General features: G+C 42.7%; 1 protein-coding gene across 4 annotated transcripts; it reads left to right on the top strand.

Moving 5' to 3' along the window:
* The first annotated feature begins 630 nt into the window (after nt 1–630).
* LOC143131225 (glycogen debranching enzyme-like) lies at nt 631–24453 on the top strand. 4 transcript variants are annotated; one of them, XM_076290712.1, is made up of 33 exons: nt 631–738; nt 1447–1604; nt 2297–2507; nt 3194–3366; nt 4412–4615; nt 7834–8009; nt 8187–8298; nt 8501–8627; nt 8770–8863; nt 9434–9531; nt 9617–9756; nt 10038–10225; nt 13008–13131; nt 13637–13902; nt 14683–14838; nt 15099–15249; nt 15597–15721; nt 15898–16010; nt 16190–16324; nt 16635–16765; nt 17758–17894; nt 18456–18589; nt 19254–19429; nt 19908–20010; nt 20676–20901; nt 21238–21349; nt 21809–21944; nt 22170–22282; nt 22466–22677; nt 23036–23133; nt 23248–23335; nt 23419–23552; nt 23801–24453. In XM_076290712.1, the coding sequence occupies exons 2-33, from the start codon at nt 1523–1525 to the stop codon at nt 23916–23918; spliced, it is 4593 nt and encodes a 1530-aa protein (XP_076146827.1). In that variant the 5' UTR covers nt 631–738; nt 1447–1522; the 3' UTR covers nt 23919–24453. The 4 variants fall into 4 exon arrangements, with proteins under 4 accessions (XP_076146827.1, XP_076146826.1, XP_076146829.1 ...); XM_076290711.1 differs by having other exon boundaries at nt 667–767; XM_076290714.1 differs by having other exon boundaries at nt 715–738; nt 1450–1604.
* Nucleotides 24454–25983: the final 1530 nt, after the last annotated feature.

The following is a 25983-nucleotide window of genomic DNA, read 5'->3' on the forward strand; positions in this document are numbered from 1 at the left end:
AGCTGTGATGAAAACCTGTATTATAATAATGTGTCATCTATGAAAGGTATGGTTATGAATTTGGATTTGTTGATGTGATAATATGAGGGTGTGCAAGGTGTAGGCCTACGTGACGCAGGGCTGGTCGCTGCAATACCAACGTTAATCACAGGGGGGCAGGATAATCTTTCTGAGGGGCAAAAGTTTCTGAACATTCCGCAGGGGCTACAAAAGAAAAAAAATAATGTAGCGACCCTTACATAAAAAATAGACACATACACCCACATTTGTGGTGCTTTGGTTGGCTACTTAGCAAAGAGCGGGCGGGCTGCTAAAATATATAAAGATGGTCTAGTTCAGATATCCCCCTTCCTCCCTCCTCCGGTCGTTCTGTTTTGTTGTATGCCTCTTACCTCCTGGGGATCTTTGTATGCCACTTATAAATTAGGAAAAGAGTTGAGAGCATACAGTAGGCCTACCCTGTGTCCATCAGTAGCCTAGAGACAGAGCAAGAGATAGACTAGTATATGCATCATGGAAATAGGCTAATCTTATTTAGCATACCCATCTCACTGCGACAAGGTAGTTGTGTAGATTATATAACGTGTAGATTACCCGCTTTCTCGTCAAGCATAACTGCACCACTTTTGCAACATGCGGAAGGGGAAGGGTAAATGCTCCAATGTGCACATATCCCGTCGCCACGCCTCCCCCACTGCAGCGTCTGGCCAGACGGGAGAAGGAACCAACACGGAAGAGGTGAAATCTCTATTGTATAGCCCAATAAAGTAGGTCGAATATGATTTTTGTCGACTATAGATATGTCAAGGGCTTGCCTGACAGCCACAATTGTGTTATATCGGCTGTCATTATCAGGAAAGAGCGCGATTTAGCATTGTTTCATTGCACTTATGCCAGGATGGACAGATAGCCTACCAAATTCGCACGATGATGCTGTCTATTTAAGGGACATTAGAGTGTGATGACCCCGCGTTGGATTCCTAGCCTTATTAGACGCCTACTTCAGGTTGTAGAACTGTTTTCCCATGTGATGCAGGTCGCTTGCAAAGGCTTGAGACAAGTGGATGGTGAGCGTTAAGCGGTAGGCTGACAGCTCCTGCAATGCCTGTTGCAGGAAAATGTTTCTTCTCTTCTTCTGTCCGTCTTTGTTCTTTATCGTTACGTAATATAGTTATGTGGGGTATGTTGGTTGGGTTGGTTGGAAGCCTGCTTCAAACGCAGTTTTGTGCAGTGGCTTGCTGTTCCGAATGGGGGCTACTGGATGGACGAAGTAGCCCATGCCCAGTACAAAGACAGCCTCTGACTACTGTAGCGATAGCTTGTAAACTGTTAGATGACTGAGGGGGCGTATCAGTAGCCTACCTCTTGCTATATAACTCTGCATGTCATGTCAACACGTTGTTTACACTGTGCAATTACCCTATAGCAATGCTCTATTTTTCTTAGAAGGTGGTAGCCTACGTCGGAATCCAGAGGCTGCAGTCCCCGTATGCAAAGGACATCCTAAAAAAGGAAACCCAAAATGGTCCTTACAAAACACACCAGAGTTCTGACTCTGAATGACATGGAGCGGCTGGAGAGGACCCTATTTCGTCTGGAGCAAGGTAGGCGACGATATGCATGTTATAATCACCTCGATTAGTGCACCCTGCACTTCATGTCACAACTGAGTAAAGTGTAGGGAAAAGTACTACAACCAGTGTTGCATATTTGGTGTCCTAAATTACTGTCACTGGTCATAGAAATAAGCTGCGTGCGTATGGGGAAAGGGTTTTCAAATATATCCGCAAATTTTAGTTATAGATTATGTCTTTTAGTGATGTTCTCTGCAGATGTGTCCGTGTAGTCCGTGCCAGAAAGCAATGTACCTTTGCCATTTGCCTAAATGTCATGGTTAAAATATAGCTATTTATAGCACTGTAACGGGGGCTTGTGCACTCACTGTTGTCTCTGTCATAGTTTCAACACGTTGGTGTGGACACTGTAGCATAGTTGTGCTACAGAGGTACAAGGTCACCGTTTATCTCAACAAAAGTTCACAGTTGACGAGCAGCACAAAAGCATTCTCAGGCTGGTCCTGTATACTGTCTGTCATTCTCTGTGGTCAAGAAGAGTACTTGTACTTTCTTGTAAGAAGTGGTTTTTTTTGCCCTGTCATAGATAAATAAAAGTGATATTCATTTCTATATCATCCCTCCGTGTTTCTCTGAATTGCTATAATAACTTGCTGCTGCACCCTACGTGCATTGTATTGTGGACTGTAATGATTACTTGTGCATTATTTGTGTTAAACCAGGCTTTGAGCTCCAGTTCAGACTGGGCCCCACGCTGCAGGGCAAGCATGTACGGGTCTACACCAACTACCCTCCAGAGGGGCAGAAGTTTGATCGTTTGAAGTTCCATGCCCTAGACTGGATCAACCCAATAGGACGTGAGGACGATTCAGACAAGTTTTGCAAGCTCGACCTGGAGGTAGCGGGCTCCTACCAGTACTACTTCAGCCATGGGTGAGTGTGTGGCAGTGTTGTAGTCAAGTCACTATGCCTCGAGTCCGAGTCCAGGTTCGAGTCTCCAGTGTTCAAGTCTTAGTCAAGTCCAAGTCAAGTCATTCAGTGCTCAAGTCCAAGTCAAGTCACGAGTTTCTAAATCTAGCTTATGACTCGGACTCGAGTCCGAGTCCTGGACTCGAGTACTACAACACTGGTGTGTGGGCCTTTCCTCTTTACGACGGCATCAAGAAAGGTGCATAAATATTCTTAAGTACAACCTTGGGGACCGAGGGGCTGTGAGTTGGCGCTGATTTGTCCCAGTTTGTTTTTCAGGTGTCCAAACTATTATCAGGAAGTAACAGTTGGATTTGCACTGGGGACTTTTTTCTCTACAGCCCACAGACCTGTGTTGAGCTGTTACATCATTTCCTCCTGGACATGTTGAAATATTTCTTCTTGCATATTATTGTGTTCTTGCACATACTTGCAGTTATCACCTTTGTAGATTGTGGTGGATGCTCGCATGGATAGCCATTTGTGCGATCATTAAGTTTTCACCTCAAATAATTTTAGGATTTGAAAAGGCATGGTTTATCCAGATGCTTTTTCTCTTAGAAAAAGAAAAAATCTGTTTGAAATGTATGACACAAAATGTCTACAGTCAAAAGCAGCTATCAGAAACCTTATGTCTTTTCCCCCCTAAGAGGACATGAGGAGAAGACTGGCAGTGGTTTCATTGTGGTGGATCCTGTGCTGCGCGTGGGCCCAGACAGACAGGTGGTTCCCCTCGACTGCATCACCATCCAGACATACCTGTCCAAATGCCTGGGCCCTCTGGACGAGTGGCTAGACAGACTGCGTGTGGCGAAGGAAGCTGGTGAGGCCCAGCGTGCATGACTGTCCACTGTCAACAAAATCAGAATGACACGAGCAATCAACTGTGCCGTGACCCTTTGTAATCATTATGTTTCTATATACTATTCTGGTATTATGAGTGGTATTACTGTACACTTTTTCATGATTGCTTAAATATTTGCTTAAATTCGAAGCCATATTGCCTTTTACCAAAAGACCAACACATTTCCCCAAATTATAAACACTATTCTCCTGTTTAAACACATGATTGAAATGTTTTGAAATTTTGGATTTGTGTTTAGGGTTTGAATGTTTTGGAAGTGGAGGCATAATTTCAAGATATGCGTTTAAGTAATCAAAAATAACTATAAAACAGCATTGTGGAGTTCTCGTTTGAAACCTAGATATATAGATAGATAGATAGATAGATAGATAGATACTTTATTGATCTCCATGGGGAAATTCAAGCTAAATAGCATACAAAAACCTTGCAAACACCAACAGTGAAAAACATTAATGAAAGCTTGCTAACATGATTACTTGCCTCTTTCGGCAATATTGTTGCCGATGTAATGCTGTGAAGGCTCTATTCTCTGTCAGTTAGTAGGTCTGAGGTATGAGAGGACAGTTGTCTGAACCTTTGATGGAAATGGCCTTTGAACATCATTAAGGCCACAGTCCTCATGGGTCGATGTCCTTTCTCTCTGTTTGTAGTTTCTGTTGCTTCCAAAGAGTACGGAGTGTTCCTATGTTTGTGCACCCCTGCACAGTGGGCCATACCATTCCATACCAGTTGCTCACTACATACAAACATGGTATCATGTTGCATTGTCAACATGGAAAAGCCTGGTGTTTGCATAAATCTGTCAGTTGTATTCATTATGAATATTTCACTGAAGCACCAACATACTGGATTCATGGGTGCATGATAGCAGAACTATTACTTAAAATGGAGCTTTGCTAAAATAATTTCATACAAATCCCACCCGAAATTCAGCAAAGAAATACAACACACTTCCAAGTGACCCTAATGTTTTTCTAATAAAGTTTTTCTTTTTTCACTTCAGGATACAACATGATTCACTTCACACCTCTCCAGGTGCTGGGTCTGTCACGCTCGTGCTACTCCCTGGCTGATCAGCTGGAGCTGAACCCTGATTTCTCTCCACCGGGGAAGAAGTACACCTGGGCCGACGTGGGCAACCTGGTGACCAAGCTGAAGACCGAGTGGAATATGATTTGCATCACGGACGTGGTATACAATCACACAGGTATGTAGGTCCCCAGATCAGACTTCGGTCACCTGTCTTCTTTCAGAGAGGTGTGTCACTTTTGACTGCTGTGAGTTGGAGAGTAGAAGCAGCCATTTGGCTTTTGTGTGTCTGATTGGTTGTGTATACAATGATCAATGAGTCAGAATCAGAAGATTTACTCATGCAAAGAATTGATCTGGGTTGTTTTGTGCAGAATCAGGGAAATATACAAAGGGAGACCAAGGGCAAAAGCATCATTCAGATAAACATAATTTCCACCACTGTCCACTATTAGGAACTACGGGAAACAATGAAGTTATACACTGCTCAAAAAAATTAAGGGAACACTTACAGTTTTCCACAATTGTTAAATCACATTTTTTTAAACCTTCCACCCTTTTCTCCATCTCAAACTACATTCGCAGAATGTCTGACAGTTCTTGCAAAAAACACTCGCCTCAAAAATGTTACTTGTGCTCAGAACCAAACAGTGTCAGAGTACCGATCCAGTATATAATTGAAGTGACTTCTGGGTGGGGATATGATGTGCTCAGCAGCAATGAGTGTGGCTTACTGGGACAGGTAGACAGAACACATTACTGTGTGAATCTCTGGGCTGGTGAGAGGACCCCCGCCCCCATGCCTCTCCCATGTGTGTGTGTGTGTGGTTGGAGGGCTGGAGGGTGCAGCTGGCTTGTGTTGCAGTTGCAGCTGTCTGAGTTACATCATGTGGATCATCCGCGAGTCAGTCTGAAGGTCAGGTCTGCAGGTCTGCAGGAGAGCACTTCTGCTGCCCGTTAAAAGCCAAAGGGCGCACGAGTCGCACACATGAGACCAATGGTGGACGTGACCGAGTTACAATGCGGCAACCTTTTGACATTTCTAAGGGAGCATGAATGGGGTCACAGAAGTTGAGGCTGGTGACATTATAACATTTAATTCTGCCCCTGCCAAGAGCCTAGAGTTAGCATAGATCTGCCAAGTCACCTTTCGACACTTTCGCTAGTTTAAGGCCCCACACTACTTTTAGGATCCTCCTGCTCACACTGACAATTGTTTTGATGCTGAGGAAAGGAAACCACAGACTGATGATCCAGTGGGGTCTGAATGTTTGAGAATAACCTCCTTCATGATGTGAAACTCCCTGTATATCTCATGTTAGCCATCCTTGACATGATCTTATGGTATACTATTTATATTACCTGTAATGTGTTTTTAGTGATGCTTTTGACACAGTTCTGTCATCTGTCAAATTGACAATAGAACAACAATACCCTCTTGCCATCCCAAATGATTATTGTTGCACTGTACTCCTGTTAAATTAAGGATTTCATTGAATGTCAGTAAAATGTTTTATGGAGAGAGTATGCTGTTGTCTATAGATGTTAATAAATCAGTACTGATCTAAAATTAGTAGGCTGATCTTCTGCTCTACTCTGTGAAATGTATACCACAGAGTCAGACAGGCTGTCAAAGCTGCACCACTCTCTCATGGCTCACCCATCTCCGATGGCTCTCTCACCACTTCATACAGTAGAATCCATTGAAAAAGGTCTGCTAACTAAACCAAATTAGCAGACAATCATTCAACACCTTGATTTCTGAACAGAGTATGGTCATGTGCATCCTCTGATCAAAGTGTGCTCATTAGCAGTACACTCTGTTCTGTACATTCTGTACCGGTAGGAGACAGCTGTCTTTATCAGTTTAGCTGGTTCCCCGGAATGCAAGGGGGAAAAGTATCGTGCATCATTGCTCTTTGCCAGAGTGTCTCGCAGAGACAATTCCATTGTGCTCTCGTGAGAACTCTGGATTTCCAGGGTATGTTGGATATGCAAAAGATGTTAAAAGATGAGATGTTGCCAATTGCCAGCACAATATCAAAAATGATGCCACAAGTTATGTGAGGTCAGGTCAATAACAGAAATAGATGACATGTATACAGTAGGATGAAATACCACAATGGACCCTTCTGTTATCTTACCAACCACATTTGGTTTCAGAAATTAACTTCTGTGAAGAATAGAAATTAATGCATCGTTATTCATATTCCTATTCATGTGTTTTCATATTGGAGATTGTGACAGAGCGCAGTGCGCCTGTCACTTGATCTGACAAATCTCCCGACACGGTATGGACAATAAGACTCAACATTTAAACAAAACGAGACATTTTACATTAATATGATCTGGGGGGGTGATTGGCATGATTGTGGACAATGTAATTTGTACCAAGCCAATATCATGTGAATGAATGTATGTATGTACAGAGGGCTGAATGTTTGGATGCGTGGTGAAGGGAATTAGGAATGGAATATTTGTTATCGGTGAGTGCTAAAAGGTATTTGTTTGCATAGCGTGACATCAACGCAGTTTGGGGGTTGCAAGCGCGCACATAACATCTTAAGGTAACTTCTTAAATTTGTCATTGCATGTTAATGCTGTACTAGTATGTTCTCACCAGTCTTCATGGCGGCCTTCCGTGTACAGGGGGCAAGCCGGTTAGCAGACGGCAAGACCTTTTTCAATGTTTGGGGCGTGCTTCCGTAGGGAAGCGCTCATTAGCGCTGGGGTGTTTGTAGCAAACTTTTCTTTTTTTATTGTTTTCTTTTGGAAGCACAATTTTTTGTTAATGCACAAGAAAGAATCTGAGTATTGTGCTGCGCAAGGGTTTCTAAGAGATGAAATATTTGTTTCAAGATGTTAATTGAATTGTGACCGTGATTTGGTTGTGACCAGTGCTATTTAATGCCTGGGATTGCTTTAGTAGAGAGATGCGTCTCTGACGAGAGAAGACGTAAGTACTGTTGCTATAACAGGGGCCTAGAAGCGTGGGCATTGTCCTATCTTTGTTTTCTGTTTGTCCAGTGTTTGTTTGTTAATTGTTCGTCACTTAAACCTGCCGGTAGCCTACCAGTAAAAAATAATAAAAAAAAGTCGTAATTGGCACTTGGATTTCCACCTGAGTCTTCTCTCCACCTGCTCGGACACACACTCCTTTACAGAGATGCTTAACATTCTCATGCATACTAGGTCTTCAGTGTTGTTCTATTGATTTCATGTCTTCCATTCAAGCACGGCTCCTTTAGACTGACAAGATCATTACAACCCAAAACACAGATGCCATGTGTTTGATTAAACACAACATGGTAAAGGTGTAAACATGGAGAATGCCTCAGGGACTGTACGTCTGAAGGCCTTTTTCTGATTGTATGTCTCTTTTTTTCTTGGCGGCAGCTGCCAACAGCAAATGGATCCGTCTGCATCCAGAGTGCGGCTACAACCTGGTGAACTCTCCACACCTGAAGCCCGCATGGGTGCTGGACCGCGCCCTCTGGCACCTCACCTGCGACATCGCAGACGGGAAGTACAAGAACATGCCCGCGCTCATCGCCAGCGAAGCGCAGCTCGGCGTGAGTCCTAGACTATCTGTAATATCCAAGCCCAGTGTGCAGTGTTACACACTTTGGATAGAGCGTAATCATGTCATCATGCTCGCTCTCTTTGACCTGCTTAAGTAAATCAGTTAGTAACAGTGAGAGTATGCATAGAAAGATAATTTCACTTGAACTCCTGAACTTCCATTGCAGACATTGCGCAATATCATTTGGAAGGATGTATTTCCTCGGGTCAAGCTGTGGGAGTTCTTCCAGGTGAATGTGGACAAAGCTGTGGAACAGTTTAAAAAGCTGCTGATGTCAGGTGAGAACATGACCCTTAACCTGTGACACTTCCTGTTCATGTTGGTCCTGACTGAAGTATGGAAACTATAGAAGGGATGAAAATATTCACAAAGGTGCTTCCAATGAAAATGTTCTTTTGCCACTTAGGGCATTCATAGAAGTCATCCTCACTCTCTGCTAGCCATGCCGGCTGTCCCTCATTTTTTGTCCATTTCATTCAGGCAACAAACCGGCCAACAGTGGTACAGAAGGCAAGTCAAAGCTTCGAATCATTCAGGACCCCCAGCATAGACGCTTTGGCAACACTGTGGACCTGAACACAGCACTGGAGCACTTTGCTCAGAATGGGTGAGTGGACACAGCCACTGACCACCACTATCTGCTTAAGCTCCAGCAACGGGTGTGCTCTGACTGTTGATTCATTTTCAAAATGGACTCATTTTGCACAGTGCTTCAATATGAATTATATTGATTTATTTTCCTCTGTCAGAAATGATGTTGTGGACTGCTGCAATAGATTACGTAAGAAACTGGAGGAGATCAACAAGGAGTTTTTGGAGGAGATGCACCGCCATCAGGAACAGGTAGGACATTATATGTGGGAAAAAACCCCTCAGTCTGTCATTATGCAACAGTTACAGTAGGTCCAGTGGAACTATTTATCAATGTCTGATTAGACGAGAGGCATTCAATGAGTGGCGATATCCCAGGACATTCCCTCTCAGACTCTTTGCCGCTAGCAATCACTCCACATTTTGTATTGAATTGTCTAGCACAAACATTCCATTCATTCAAAGCAGTAGAGCATCGATTTCATGATGTCACATTTGACAGTTGACAATTCAGTGAGGAAATGGAGTAAATGGAGTAGGGTGAATGCTATTACCATGTTACCATGTAATGTGAAGACAAGTGAGTGTATGCAAATTATTATGCACATACAGTATAACCTCTATCATTCAATTTGGTTGCAGAGTGACATTTTCCGTTGCTTGGCAACATAGACGTCACTATTGATTGGAACTATTTTGGGGGGCAGAGGATGAACAAAACAAAAATGATTCAAGATGAATGACATGCCGTTTTGCTTAAATATCCAACTTTTCCCATCTCACCATGAAATAGTCTTCTCAGTGTCTTCTTTTTTTTTTAAGGCCACCAACTGCATGATGGGAAGTATAACTTATGATCGTCTTGCTGGTCACGGGCCTAAACTGGGGGCTGTTACTAGGAAGGATCCTTTATTAACAAGGTAATACCTGTACCTAGTACAGTAATCATATATACCATGGAATTGCTTATATATTGTTCTGAGTGATTATGTTACCTTCATACAGGTACTTCACCTTCCCATTTGAGGAGATGTCCTTGGAACAGGAAATGAAGATGATTCACCAGGAAGATCAAGCTTGTCACTTCCTGGCTCACAACGGATGGGTGATGGGAGATGACCCTCTCAGGAACTTTGCTGAGCCAGGTTAGAGCAGTTTCTGCTAGCAGCTGGAGACCTTTGAATTTACAATGGCAGCAATACATCTTACCTACATGTGAAATTGTTCTATTTATTTAGGGGTTAAAATTAAGTAATTATTTCAAATTAAAATGTACAATTTAGGTATGGAAACAAGCAGGTAGCCTCTGTTACTGTTTGATAACACAGTTGAGTTGTCCCTAAATGTTGGACTGTATTTTAAATGCAGTATTTTTGGTAGTGTATTGAGCACTTTAATAAGATGCTCCTCCCGTCTCCTGCCTCAGGCTCTAATGTGTACCTGAGGAGGGAGCTGGTGTGCTGGGGGGACAGCGTGAAGCTGAGGTACGGCGAGAAGCCGGAGGACTGCCCTTACCTGTGGGCTCACATGAGCAAGTACACCGAGATCACCGCCAAACACTTCGCCGGGGTTCGTCTGGATAACTGTCACTCGACACCACTCCATGTGGCTGAGGTAGGCTGAGAGGGAGGCATCCTTCTCATTTCAAATGCCTTGTTGTTTGGTGATGGTGGTTACATTAGGTTGCGGAACCAGTGTGTAATATGCAAACCTGCAAACCAAAAACTGTAGTCGTATGGGAAAATATAATTTCATGCTTGTCAAAATGTTTGCCACAATATGTGAATATGTGGTGTCTACTCTGCCTGTTTTTTCTTAACTAAGTTGCCATTAAGAACTTAAATTGTCTTCAATGAAAGATTCCAAATCCAAACCCAAAAGATCCAGTGTTGGTATTGTGTTTTAGTGATATAAAACAAAAATTGACCTCTCCTATTTGTATGTATCTATCTATGTATGTTTGTATGTATATATGTACTCTATAGGCCATGCTAGCTCGAGCCAGGAGAGTCAGACCCAATCTCTATGTGATAGCTGAACTCTTTACTGGTAGTGAGCAGCTTGACAATCTGTTTGTGAATCGGCTGGGGATTACCAGCCTGATCAGAGGTACTGAGGCCCTGCAGACAGACACAGAATGGCTACGCTAGTAAATAACCCCCACGGCATCAACCCTGCACCTGTTTTTGTCTTAAAGCGAGAGGAAAAAAGACTTTTGACTTTTTAAGTTCATTTAGAAACTATTTTGAACGCCAAATAAAATAAAATCTATTAAATGTTTAGTCTATTATTGGTTGAAACAAGCCTCCCCAAAGTTATCCCCGTTCCAGACCCTCTCTCTCTAAACTGAGCCACCATCTCCATTTACTGTTAGAATGTGTACTCCACCACTGTTCTTGTTTCCACTAGCGATTTAAGTTCAGGATAATACAGTGCCTATAAAAAAGTATTCACCCCCTTGGATATTTTCCCTTTTATTGCTTTAATGGACTCTTTGTCAATTTAATTTGGTCTGTTTTACAATCATTTACAAAAATCCCCTCTTTAATGTCAAAGTAATGTTAATTACCGGTAATTAAAAATATATAATGCCAAATAAGCGATTACATAAATATTCACCCCCCTTAAAGTAACTGATCTAAATCAACAGTGTTCCAGCCAATTGGTGCTAATGGTCTCACAATTAGTGAAATGAAGATCGCCTGAGTGCAGTGAATGTGTATAGTAATATAAAGACCTGCGTCTAGAAGGTCCAGTCACTGGTCAATCCACCATGTTCCACCATGAAGACAAAAGAACACACTAAAGGTTATTTACAAGTATATTGTCAATTACCTTATTTTCCACCATGAAGACAAAAGAACACTCCATACAACTCAAAGAAAAGGTTATTGACAAGCATAAGTAAGGGGATGAATACAAAAAAAACACATCCCCTGGAGTTCAGTGAAATCCATCATTAAGGAACGTAAGGAATATGGCAAATGTGCAAATCTGCCTAGAGCAGGCCATCACCACAAACTGAGTGACCATTCGAGAAGAATAATGGTGGGGGAGGCCATCAAGGCACCTATGACAACTCTGAAGAAGTTAAAAGCTTCAGTAGCTGAGATGGGAGAAACTATGCATACATCAACTTTTGCCTGAGTTCTTCACCAGTCAAAGCTCTATGGGTGAGTGGTAAATCTAAAAAAGCCGTGGCAAAGCCCAGTCCTATAGAAAATATGTGACTGGACTTAAAAATGGCTGTTCACACCCGATCCCCTTCCAATCTGGCAGACCTTAAGCAGTTTTGCAAAGAAAAATGGAGTAAAATTGCAGTATCCAGATGTGCAAGCCTAATTGAGAGCAGACCCCATGCTTTAATTGGAAAGGTGCATCTACTCAATGCTGACTTGAAGGGGGGTGGTGAATACATTTTATAAGCACTGTATATAGTCATCTGCTGTGCTTTGAACAGACAAGTTCTAGACTGTGAGAAATTTAGCCGTGGAGCAGCATTCTGAAGAGCCGTGTCATAAACATTGATATCATGTTATATCATGTAATATCCTGGCCTTCCTTTCTTGCTCTGTGGGTTTTGAGGATCATCACCAACTTGGCCCAGCCTAACAAGAAATTGACCATCCTTTAACAATAATTTCCAGCTAGAACACAAACCCCAGATTCATCAACTCCTCTCCCCATACCAGAAATAACGGTCCTAGCCTTGTATGTTCACATGAAAGGTAGAATACCGTATCAATCTCACTATGTTCTGTATGTTCAACCCCAGTGAAAATCGTCATGTCACTTTAAGAAGTAACAGATGCAGTATTGTGCTTTGGGTGTTGAGGTTGAAGAATGTTATCCTAAAACAGCCTTATGTGTTTTTTTCCCCCTTCCCTATTTTTTACGCCATCTTAATACTCTACTAACCTCTTCATCCAAATCCACTCTTTAACTCCTCGTTCCACTCCTCCTAAATGTCTTCCTCTGCTCCCTCTGCTTCTCTCCCCTGTGCACGCCCCCACTGTGGGCTCCATTGGTTCATCGCACTGGGCTTGTACCAAAAACATCACTGCCTTGCTGCCCCATACTCACTCAACTTTCATGGCACGTTCTCTCTCTCTCTCTCTCTCCCCCTCCCTCCCTCCCTCTCTCTCTCTCTCTCTCTTTCTCTCTTCTTTGTATTTCTTCTTCCCCTCTCTACCTCCCTTTCCTTACTTGCTTTGTCCATTTCCCACCAACCCTCACCCCCCTCTCATTCCCCACTTACTCTTTCTCTTTCTGCACTCTTTCTCTCACACACACTCTTTCAACACTCCTTAATCTCCACACCACTACCCTCTCCTACACCCCTCCAACTACCCCACCCCACCCCTGCTGTCGCTGGTGTTGCTATGGCTGGCTGCAGTACATGCTTGGGGTGGCGCGTGAAGTCCGTGCTGATCTGTATGTGGTGGCTGAGCTCTTCACTGGCAGTGAGGATTTGGACAATGTGTTTGTGACGCGACTTGGTATAACCTCTCTCATCCGAGGTAAGGTCCCACCCTACGCACAGAACACCTCTGTCCCCAAACCAGATAATAAACAATATTGAAATGACCATTCATCACACAGAACATTTGTTTAATCATGTCATTCTGTCTTTTCAGTTGCTTTGGATGTTTGGTGTTTTCTTAACATGCCACTAGCTATGATTTCAGCTGTTTTGGTTTTGCTGTTGCAAGCAGACTTTTGCTATATTTAGGCCCAATTTTACTGCTGACCTATTGCAGGTGCTAAAGGCATTACAAATAATCACTACCAAAATTACATTGCTGCAGTACAGTGCTACAATACTATGCTATAATTATATTGTTATTGCTTGCTATGTATTATACCATAATACCTAGCCTTGTCTAATATTAGAAACAGACAAATAAACATAATTCAGGGATATGTCAATTATTTATGCATCTACAAAAGGTTTCAGTAAATCAGGGTCTCAGGGTCTTTGCGGTGAGCCCCATCTCACCTTTGGCCTTTGCTCTTTTATGCCAGAGGCCATGAGTGCTGGCGACAGCCATGAGGAGGGCCGTCTGGTCTACCGCTACGGGGGCGAGCCGGTGGGTTCCTTCGTGCAGCCTACCCTCAGGCCGCTGGTGCCCACCATCGCCCATGCCATGTTCCTGGACGTCACCCACGACAATGAGTGTCCCATTCAGCTCCGCTCGGTTTACGACTCGCTCCCCAGCTCTGCCATCGTCTCCATGGCCTGCTGTGCCACAGGCAGCACTAGAGGATATGACGAGCTGGTGCCACACCAGGTGAGAAAGAAAAAAACACACCAGCAGGACTACAGAAGAGAGAACACACAGTTACACTTAACTTGACAGTATCGACATAAGAGTGACATGACACTGTCATGAATGTGTCATAAACAAGTCATAAACGTTTATGACATAACGCTTCTGTTATGTCAGTGACATTCGGTTTTTGTGATAACAAGTTAGGGTTAGGGTTAGAATTAGGATTAGGGTTAGGATTAAGGTTAGAGGTTAGGGTTAGGGTTAGGGTTAGGGTTCATGTGTCATAACAGTGTCATATGTTCATGACAGTGTCATGTCACTCTTATGTCGACACTGTCAAGTAAAGTGTTACCGAACACGCCATGACATGACATGACATGACATGAGTTAATGTGTCAATAGCAGAATTTCTCAATTGAGGAAAAAGCTAGTAAGTTGAATAATTTACAGCCATTTTATAAAGAATAAACAAACTCTGAGCTGCTATACTGACGTGCTGGCAAGGGAACAGACCTTAAGAACAACAAACAACCCAGTGCATTTTATGCCAGTTTGTCTGAAACTGAACTTTGCCTCACGTTACCTATGTGTAAGATTCTGTAAGATTCGAATTGATTCGATACACTGAAACTTGAAACAAAGTGATATTACAGGAAAGTATGATCTGAAGCTAGCTGGTTAGCATTCTAACTTTAGTTGATACCAGTGCAACACAGAGCATAGCCATCTTTGACATGACAACCAAGATGGTTATTTAAACAGAATATTCCTACACATAAACTTTTTTTCTCTGCTCAGATCTCAGTAGTGTCGGAGGAGCGCTTCTACCCCAAATGGAACCCAGATGCAAAACCTGACACTCCTGGACAGACCAACCTTCAGACGGGAATCATAGCGGGCAAACTGGCCCTCAACAAGCTGCATCAGGAGCTGGCTGCCAAAGGCTTCAATCAGGTCTGGTGACCGCTGTGGTCTACAGAAATCATATCTGCTTTAGGGGAAGATTCCTGTTGTTCATAGTTCATGGATTCTGTATAGATTTTCATAGGGTGTGGCAGGAGGACATGCATTAGGTGTGTGTGTGTGTGTTTGTTGTGTTTGTTGTGTGTGAGTGTGTGTGTGTGAGATTTTTTTTATTCAACATGCAATTAATGCAATGGTGATGAACAAAAAAAAAAATGTTTTACAGTTTGCATGTCTGTGTGTGTTGGCAGGTGTATGTAGACCAGGTGGATGTGGACATTGTGGCCGTCACGAGACACTGCTCCAGCACACACCAGTCCGTGGTGGCCGTGTCTCGCACCGCCTTCAAGGACCCCAAGACACATCACTACAGCGACGAGGTGCCATCCATGTGCATCCCAGGTACGCCTCATACACATGTATGAACAATGTTTTGCTATCACATTCATTTGTTAGGTTTTAGAAGTTTGCTTTAAAACATACACTAGGTGTGAGGATACGTTTTACTACCACACTGATTTGGAAGATTTAAGAAGTTTGCTTTAAAACACACACTAGATTTGAGAAGTTTGCTTAGCAATATGACTAGGATCATAAACCTTTTTTTCTGCTGTGCATAATAGTGCACAGTTGTAATGATTTTTTAATAATCAGGAATATTTTAAGCAAGTTTGATATACTTTGAGTCTTGATATACTTTGATCTTATAAAGGCATGGTAAGGATGTTAGTGGAATATTCCGTCTGTAGGGCAAATTGAGGAGGTGGTTCTGGAGGCTCGCACCATGCCGCGGAGCGCTGAGCCATACGCTAAAGATGGGAAGAGCATCAATGGCTTGCCTAACTACACCGTGGAGATCACAGAGCACATCCAGGTATCACGCATCCCCACAGCCACATAGTTATCATAACAGCTGCATACAAATGCTAACGCTAAGGGCTAATAGCTAAGGCTATTTTCTTTATTTTGTTGATCTGTTCTGTTGTAACCTGTTGATCTGTGAGTATGTAATTGAAACAACAGTACTGCCTCTTCCACTCTCACCCACAGTTGAAGGAAAGCAAGATTGTGAGGCAGGCAGATGTGACGTCCAAGGGCCGCAGTGAGTTTGTGCAGGAGATTGTCTTTGAGCACCTCACCCCAGGAAGTGTCATCGTGTTCAGGTGGGTAGATACATGAAACATATCTATGGCAAGCTGTCTTGATATTGCAGAAACTCTTTTCATTGTGGTTAAGGCATTGTCATACATTGCACATTGTTGAACTTAAACATGTAGCAGAGCTCTGGTTTTGCACATTGCAAGTTGTAATGTGTCATCTTGTCTCACGCACACACACACAGGGTGAGTTTGGACCCCAAGTCCCAGGAGACGGTGGGGCTTCTGCGTGGTCACCTAGCCCAGTTCAGTCGGCAATACAAAGCTGGCAGCCTGACTGACCCTCAGGGCCCCGGCATCCTGAAGATTGACCTGGAGTAGTGAGTCTATTTGCCATTCCTTAACCAATCATCTGTTCATGTCATAGACTGTATATATTATATATTTCTATATATACAGTCTATGGTCCATGTCCTTTCAAATCACCAAAGTAAATTTCTCTGTAGAGGCAGTCCTCATGTGTTGAATTGTGTTGAATATGTGTTGAATTGTCAACTGAAGCATTTTGCAATACACCATAAGATTACACAATGCTGCCAGCATGGGAATATCACAGTTGATGACTTGTTAAGGCTTGTTTAAAATATGACATGAGTAACTAAGCAACCATGCTTTCTCTCCTTGTGCAAGTTTGATGTCTAAACTGAGCCTGGCTGACCTGAACACGCTGTTGTTCTGCTGCGATGCCGAGGAGAAGGAGAATGGTGGAGGTGTTTACAACATTCCTTCCTGGATACCCCTGAAGTATGCGGGCCTGCAAGGTACATACAAGCGTGAAGGGCAATTCCACGGAAAATTTACTTTTTGTCACATCCATAACGCCAGTGAAATGCCTTGGCATTTGTATGATGTGAATGATAACTCATTGAGTGCCAAAAACGTAATATTACGTTTTTCCTTCCCATGCGTTGAGTGCCAAAAACGTAATAATACGTTTTTAGCTTTTTTTTTAAATTACGAAACTAGACACTCTAACACACCTTATATGTGATTTTGGGAACTCTGTGATGAATAGAAATGAAATATATGACGATCGAAAACTCATGAAAACGCACAATCTGGACATTTTATCTGGACATTTTATCGTAACTCGGTTGCCGCTTTGGGTCGAATCAGTGACTCATGCACGTCAGGTCAAAACCAGGCCATTTTCGTGGGTCTATCACTAGGTGGCAGTATCCTCAGGTCTCGCTGATCACTTCCCGGAAAGTTTACAGGCAACACTTCATATTTCATGAAAGATGTTATATCTCCATTTCTAAAAAAACCCCAGCGATTTTGATGAAAACTAGCCACTGTTTAGCTTGGGATTTCTCAGGAACAGAGGCGTGTAGAAATACACGGTTTGCACCCACTGAGAGCTTAAAGTCTCACCTTTTAAACGAGCCATTGTATGTGTTCATAGCTATAACACAGAATATGCTGTGGCTGTACAAAAATCATCAACAATGGTCTAGATTGCTGGCACTCTAGGACAAAGCTTCCGAAAACAGCTTGGCATTCAATGAGATAACATAAATTTTTTGTGCATTTTTTCTCATGTATATTCTTCAGCCAAAAATAGCAAATGCTCAAATTTCATGTAATCATTCACATCATACCATACCATCACATTTTATTGGTGTTATGGATGTTACAAAAAACATAATTTTCCATGGAATTGCCCTGAAGCAAATAGCTGTGTTTTGCAATCAAAGATTACTATGCGACTTCACATTAGAACATTATCCATTTCCTGATATTTTGAACGCAGGTTTAATTTCTGTGATGGCGGACATTCGTCCTAAAAACGATCTGGGACATCCTTTCTGTGACAACCTGCGTCAGGGTGACTGGATGATCGAATATGTGAGCAACCGCCTGATCAATAGAGAAGGACCACTGAGAGAGGTCAGTGTCATGTCAGCTGCCGAGGCCTTCAGCCAGTGCATGCACTCTCTACACCAACACAAGCTCTCAGGGCTCTGTGTTCAGCAGGCTCAGTGGTGTCCTCCAGGCCATATACATTTATTCATTTAGCAAACACATTTTTATCCAAAGCAACTTATGTCAATTATATTACAAGGGCCACTATCCCGGGAGCAACTCGGGGGTTAAGTGCCTTGCTCAAGGGCACAAAGGTGGTATTGAACCCACAACTTTTCAGGCCACTGCATGCTAGCCCAGCTCCTTAACCACTACACTACCACCTCCCACAGTCCAGTATTGGACTGACTCTGCCACATAACCTACTGTATGTAGTGGATCCTTCTAGTGAATCATTCCGTTTCAGCAAAGACATCTATGTAGAGTATGTGAACGGTAATTGCAATAGAAAGAAAATGTGTAAAACCTGGATGTTTAAAAATTCATGTGAAATGTAACAACTTACAACAAGAGAGGATGATGTACTAGATGAAAGTCAGTAGTGCTGTGACATCTATGCTGACTTTCAGTGTTACCTGTTCACAGGTGGGCAAATGGTTCGAGGCCATTTTTGGTTACCTGAAACACATTCCCCGCTACCTGGTGCCACGCTACTTTGATGCCATTATTGTAGGGGCCTACACTGCAGCTCTGGACTCAGTCTTCAAACAGATGTCAAGGTAGCTGCAATATATTTTCATATGTTCTAAACTTTTCAGCTTCATAACTGACAGTGTTCTTTCTTATAACAGATTAAGAAGTTTTCCATCCTGTAGGACATTTATTTCTTTTGACACCTTAGCCTTGCACTGTAGTGTCCTCAATAGCTATTAATTCACTTCAAATGCAGATGACAGATTATTGTATGGAAAACATATTGAAAAGTATGAAGTACTGCATCTATGTATAGGAAGCTAAAGTGAGTACTGTACTATATCATAATTATAATTATTTAATGAATTAATTTAATTTATCTGGACATTTGCCTGGATTGTTGCCAGGATCGTTGCCAGGATGGTTGTTTAGATAATTCAGTGCAATTCTGAAGACAGCCTAGGGCTGCACTGATGTACTCATCAGAGACTTAGTGGAAATTTACCTCAGTTACCACAGCGTGTTAATGTAAAAAACAAGAACTTGGGTCAGTTGCAAAACTTTGAACAAAACTTTTCAACATACCGTACCCTTCAGACCACATAGTCACCTTATCTTTAACTTAAAATCATATTTCATCTTTTTCATGCATTCATTCAACCCTCATGAAGCTCTGGTAATCATCTGATGTCTTTAGTGTTTTCTGTGTCACCTCTTTTATGCACCCCCAACCCCCACATGGCTCTCTAGCTTCGTGCAGAATGGTTCCACGCTGGTGAAGCAGCTGTCCCTGGGCTCGGTGCAGATGTGTGGGGTGGGACGCTTCCCTGCTCTGCCCCCTGTGTCTCCAGCGCTGGAGGATGTTCCTGTCCGCATCAACCCCAACACCAAGAAGGAGGAGCAGTGCTGTGTGTCCCTTGCAGCAGGTCAGGACTGGTCTAGACCGACCAACACACCTCAGGTTTTAATGACAAACTTGCAAGACACATGTTTGGTGATTCATACACCACCGTGCTTTTCAGAAATGTTTTACTCAATCTTTGGATGGGCTTCAAGAGTCTTCACATTTATGAAAAAAGTGTATTCTTAGCTTTTTATGTTTTCAATTAAAAACCATAACATAATAATGGCAGGGCTGGATGATTAGGGAACATTGCACATCATAGCATACCAGGAACATAGCGTGGCCCTACACACAGGCCAGTTTTCTACAGGAAGAGAAAAATACGTTTTTCATGGTTCCATGTGTACCCTCCCTGATCAACACATAGGTCATGAATAAGAAGAAGCTCAGCACAAACAGAATTAGTAGTGATGAAATTGAGAAGACAAAAAAGGCGGAAGAAACAGTACTGAATCTGTTGTTGTGATACACTGGTGTGGTGTCTTGTGTCGTCTGAACAGGTTTGCCTCATTTCGCCTCCGGAATCTTCCGTTGCTGGGGGCGGGACACTTTCATTGCCCTGCGAGGACTCATGCTGGTCACTGGGCGCCACCTAGAGGCTAGGTGTGTTTAATACACACACACACAAAATTAATAACACAACATGTTAGTTCTTGCTGCTATTTATCACGAGTTTAAGTAAAAGATCTTAGACTTACACAAAGGTGTATTTGTTCACAAATTTGGTAAAACTTTTATTAGTTCAGATCAAGGGCAATAGCTCTGGTGGATATTCCTGCAGTCAGCATGCCAATCGCACGATCCCTCAAAACTTGATATCAGGGGCATTCGTGTTTTGTGATAAAACAGCACATTTTGAAGTGGGCTTTTTCAGTCACAAATCCAATTGACATCTGTGCAATAATCACGTTTTATTCACCATCTTTGATATGTCACATGTCTCAGGTGGATGGATTATCTTGGCAAAGCTGAAGTGCTCACACAGATTTTAACAAATTTGTGAACAACATTTAGAGACATAAGCAGTTTATGTGCATAGAAGAAGTCTTAGGTCTTTTACCTCAATTCAAAGACAAATGAGAGTACATTGTTGCCCATGTTGCCTTAGGGGCTTTGTAGCCTCTGACTAAGACTCTCCTTGAATTTAAAGAAAAAGCTGTTCTGTTATGAAGTATTTGTTCTTTCCAGATTTGTCCTTGCATTTTCTGTTCACCATTGATCACTAGAACCGTAGTACATAGTTGTGTCGTGTCCTGTCCTCTCCACAGGAACATCATTCTGGCGTTTGCTGGCACCCTGCGCCACGGGCTGATCCCCAACCTGCTGGGCGAGGGAGTGGGAGCGCGCTTCAACTGCCGTGACGCCGTGTGGTGGTGGCTCCAGTGCATCCAGGACTACTGCACCCTGGTGCCCGAGGGCGTCAACATCCTCACGTGCCCCGTGTCGCGCATGTACCCCACCGACGACTCCCCACCCCAGCCTGCGGGGACCAAGGTGAGGCCGCTGAGACTTTAGGAAGGGAGGCAGGGAGCCTGTCAGAGAAAGTTTGTGCATGGGGTGCAGCCATCATGTGTACGGGTCTAAGTGGCCATGGGCGAGTGGGCTCAAGTCCAACCCCCACAGTCATTTCCTGATTCCTCTCCCTGTCTCTCCCCCATCAATTGCCTGTCTCTCTACATTGTCCTAGTCCTAATGTCTATGAACAAGCTTCAAAAGAATCAAAAATTGATTCAACAGAAAACAGTTGTTCATCAAGTGTCACTCACTCACATATGCTGTGTGCTGTTTTTCCTGACTAATTATGCTCTTGGGGGGCGGTCATTTCTACAGGACCAGCCCCTGTATGAGGTTATCCATGAGGCCCTGCAGCGCCACATGCAGGGGATCGAGTTCCGGGAGAGGAACGCTGGTCCTCAAATCGACCGCAACATGAGAGACGAAGGTCAGTCTCACTCTCAAACAACTACTGTACAGGCCAGCGGTTGCCACAGTGATGAGTTCATTGGGAAATGCTGAAATTGATGTCACTGAACTTAGAAGACTCTGGGGCAGCCGTGGCCTACTGGTTAGCGCTTCGGACTTGTAACCTGAGGGTTGCCGGTTCGAAATCCGACCAGTAGGAACGGCTGAAGTGTGCTTGAGCAAGGCACCCAACCCCTCACTGCTCCCCGAGCGCCACTGTAGCAGGCAGCTCACTGCGTCGGGATTAGTGTGTGCTTCATCTCACTGTGTGTTAACTGTGTGCTTAGTGTGTTTCACTAATTCACGGATTGGGATAAATGCAGAGACCAAATTTCCCTCACGGGATCAAAAGAGTATATATACTTATACAATCTCTTTTCTCTGGTAGTGCTGATTTTTGTACTGCTTTTAAAACCTGTTTTCTTTCTCTCTCTCTCAGGATTTAATGTCGTGGCCAAAGTGAACTCAGACACTGGATTTGTGTATGGTGGGAATAGATTTAATTGCGGGACATGGATGGACAAAATGGGAGAGAGTGACAAAGCCCGCAATACAGGCATGCCAGCCACTCCCAGGTATTGCTTGCGTGACTTTTGGAAATGTACTGAAACTACAGCTTGGATCACAATAATGCTTAAACCTGGAAGTTCACTGTATCAATGAAAGTAGTTAAATAGATACCATTGTTATAACAACTGTTTGGTTCTCTTAGTTCCCCTTCATTTTTGTGACATTTGATTGTTTTGTGGCAAAATTCAATGAGTTGCATTTTGTTTGAGTCACGGTTTGTTACCCTCCAGGGATGGATCAGCAGTGGAGATTGTTGGCCTCAGCAAGTCCACCGTGCGCTGGGTGGTGGAGCTGCACAAGGCTGGCCTCTTCCCTTACTCCTCCGTCACCATCACCAGGGATGGTAGGTTCTCTGCACAGAAACGGTTCTCTATACTTCATTCATACTAGGCCAGATTATATTGTTTCATATGTCGTTAATCATAATGTGTATCATTTATTGCATTTAGCTTTTTTGGTCCATTATAACATTGTAACAGTGTAGGTAACTGTATGACTTGCACATCTGTGTTCTTCTATGTTGCAGGGAAAGAGATGTCTGTGTCCTATGAGGAGTGGAACAGAAAGATCCAGGAAAACTTTGAAAAGATGTTCTATGTGTCCAATGACCCTAAAGACCCCAACGAGAAGCACCCAGAGCTGGTGCACAAGAGAGGCATATACAAGGACAGCTATGGGGCCTCCAGTCCATGGTGTGACTACCAGCTCAGGCCCAACTTCACGATTGCCATGACAGTGGTACATTCTCTTTCGAAGATGTCTCTTCATTTTATTTTTGCCATTCAGGGATCCATTTTCTCGTCCACATGACGTTTGATTTGTACTCAATTTAAAACTGCCGTATGTAGTTTTTAGTAACATCTAGTGATGAGGTGGCTGAATTGCAACCAGCCATTCCTTTTATAAAAGCCTATTGTGGCCATCAGGTGGCTCAAAAACGCAAAAAGACCCTCTATAGGGCCAGCGTCCTTTCTGGGCACTAATTAAAGCATAATTATGAATATGATGCAATATATAATGATATTATAGCTTTAATATATATATATGAAACTGTAAATCTGAGCTGACTCAGAGGTCTGTATTCTGTGTCTACCAGGCTCCTGAGTTGTTTAGTGTGAAGAGAGCTTGGGAGGCTTTAGAAGTGGCTGAGAAGAAGCTTTTGGGTCCTTTGGGAATGAAGACTCTGGATCCTGAGTGAGTGTTGCTGATACCAGCTGTGTCAGATGTTCTGCTCTGCACCCCTCCTCACGTAAAAGGTTTATTTTCCTTGTCATCCAACTTTTCTTAACTGGCTTTTTCTCTTTTTAGTGACATGGTGTATTGCGGTGTATATGACAATGCCCTGGACAATGACAATTACAATTTGGCTAGAGGTTTCAACTACCATCAAGGACCAGTAAGCACTATGTTCTTTCTTTGTAATCTACAAAATGTGTGTGGTATGGTAGATAAGTGTTTCATGTGTTCTGCTTTTTTTAGGAATGGCTTTGGCCTGTTGGTTATTTCCTCCGTGCTAAACTGTACTTTGCAAAGAAGCTGGGCAAGGAAGCCCACGACAAGACAGTGTATCTAGTGAAGAATGTACTGTCTCGGCATTACGTCCACTTGGAAAGGTACTGGTTCATCTGATCCCAAAGAATTAATGATTTAGCAGTGATTTCATTTTTTTTTTCAAACCCAAGTGAAATCAGTTTAAGTAAATCACATTTATCTTCTGGGTTATGGAGATTTTGAGTTAACACTCATTATGTTTTACCAGATTGCAATCAGATAATAATCATAGTATTTCAGTCAATCTTCCTTTTTAGTTGATGCATTGTAAATCTGACAATTCTATAATGTTTTTTCCCCCTTTCATCAGATCTCCCTGGAAGGGTCTGCCAGAACTGACCAATGAGAATGGACAGTACTGTCCTTTCAGTTGTGAAACCCAGGCCTGGTCCATTGCCACCATCCTGGAGGTTCTCCATGATCTGTGAAAAGAGGGCCTAACCTCCCTTATTATATGCATCCCACCTACTGCACCCTTAGGGGTCTGTCAGCACATTCTCACCGTCCTACTGTTTGTTTACCTAACTGTCTACCACAGTGTTTTCCCTGAGCTGCTTGTCATAGTCTTCCAGTGTTCAAAACACGTGTGTGGTGTTATTTCTGTAGAGCAAATGGTTTTGTGCACATCCGTAATGAGTAAGGGATGATCCACACACCACTGCTCATCCTTAACATGTAGAGATGTTGCCTACATCATTGTGTAGACTACAAGAGTGCTGTTTCCTTCTGTCCAAGGGCTATAGCTCCAAAAGTATACCGTAAACTCCTCAGAAGTATCACTCTTCTTGTAGAACGACACTTTCAAAATGATTTTCCATCACGAGAACCTGTTAGTCCTTAAACTACATGAGCTGTGTCTGCCTGTGTCTGTGTGTTCCTCGTGCCTGGATATTTTTAATGTTCCTATAGATCACCAGCACCTTTTAATTTAAAAAATAAATAAAGATTAATGAATGAAGAGCATCAGTGTGTCCTCTGTACTCTGTAATGACACACACAAACACAAAGACAAACACACACACACACACCACAGCAGAACATCACAACAAAGAGTGCTGACAAACAGTTTCTTCAGTGGGGAGTTTATCTGCATAATTGCAGTGAGGAAGCGCTGAGTTCAAAATACTGCTGTTCCACTTCTGCCTTTGTCTGCTCTTTAACTTTCCTTTTCTCCATTTGCTCTCGGTTGTTTTTTTCTTTGAGCTGCCTGGTCTTTTCTTCCTTCAACTATTTCCTTATGAATCCATTCTATATTCTTTTTATGGGAATTGTGTTTGAGTAGTGTATGTGATTCAGAGGATGCCAAATTTAAAACACAGATTTAGGCAAGAATTGGGAAATGGAAATTATTTCAACTTTACTGGTGGTTCCATATGGACATGTATTTTCTCTGGAATTGAGAAACTGCATTTTATTTATTGCTGGTTATGCTCCTAGAAATCGGAAATGAATGAAGGGTCCCCAGACCTGTTCTCAATCTCAAATGAGATTTGAAAAGTGGTCTGGTGTCAACCATGCTACATTTCTACCTTTTTGTCCTGACTATTGGCACAACATTCTTTCAACATGAACTAATTCTGATGATGTTGAAAGGAGATGAATATATGCTATGAACAGGAAAAACACAAAATGACCATTTATATTAGGGAACAAAGTAGCCAAGTGGATGGCTTGTTTTTATGATGTTCTATGGTCATTATTTTGACAAAAGACTGACCGATGAAGTTCCCAATAAAGATAGACCTCAAATGTGTGATATCATAGGCTTTATTTAATAGTGTCTGCACTCTCATGTGCACAGCAACCTTTGTTGACACTGTAATAAGAGAAGATGTACATTTTCACATAAAAGGGTATAGGATGGCCGTCACTATGGCACACCTGTAGAGTAGCCTTGGCCTACTGACATTTTATAAAGATGAATAATTAGGCATGTGTTAAGTTTCTCCTCAACCTGTTTTTGCAGAGGCCAAAGACCATATGAAAAATGTTCTTTGAGCTTATTTGAAAAATGTGTGTTTGTAATTGGCAGCTATTTTTACATGGACCGCAATATTAGCCTACAGTAGGCCTACCCTATTAATTATTAAGACTAACCCATATGCCTAGCCTACACAGAATAAGAGTACAGTGTTTTCTGATTAATTTACTCAGAATGTGAGTTACTTGAGTCCATTGGACAACTGTACAACACTCTGCACAATGCAAATGGAATATTCTATAAGAAGCGTATGAAAATGACGTGAAAGTTACAAAATGTCATGCATATCGGCTCATAAACATAACTGCCTCCTCCAGGGGCGTCGGACTGGGGGGGAAAGTGGAACTGATTACTAGGGCTTCAAGGGGGAAGACTGACCGACTGAATTTTGTATATAAAATCTAGTGAAGACTGTCTAAAGTCACACACACACCCTGCTAAAGTGCGAAATGGTTTAGTCCGCCTGCAGGACGATAGATAGGCTATGCACTTTTTTTGTTGTCAAATTGATT

This window comes from Alosa pseudoharengus, unplaced genomic scaffold, assembly GCF_046254945.1.
Source record: "Alosa pseudoharengus isolate Yale_2024_CS ecotype anadromous, Long Island Sound unplaced genomic scaffold, YU_APseudo_1.1 YU_APseudo_1.1_scf_18, whole genome shotgun sequence".
NCBI lineage: Eukaryota > Metazoa > Chordata > Actinopteri > Clupeiformes > Clupeidae > Alosa > Alosa pseudoharengus.

Bases quoted from the DNA above. Each gene is read 5' to 3' on its own strand.
- LOC143131225 (XM_076290712.1), top strand. From the start codon at position 1,523: ATGGTCCTTACAAAACACACCAGAGTTCTGACTCTGAATGACATGGAG. The intron at 16,766-17,757 runs GTACATACAAGC...TTTTGAACGCAG, and splicing joins GAAGTATGCGGGCCTGCAAG to GTTTAATTTCTGTGATGGCG. The intron at 19,430-19,907 runs GTCAGGACTGGT...TCGTCTGAACAG, and splicing joins CTGTGTGTCCCTTGCAGCAG to GTTTGCCTCATTTCGCCTCC.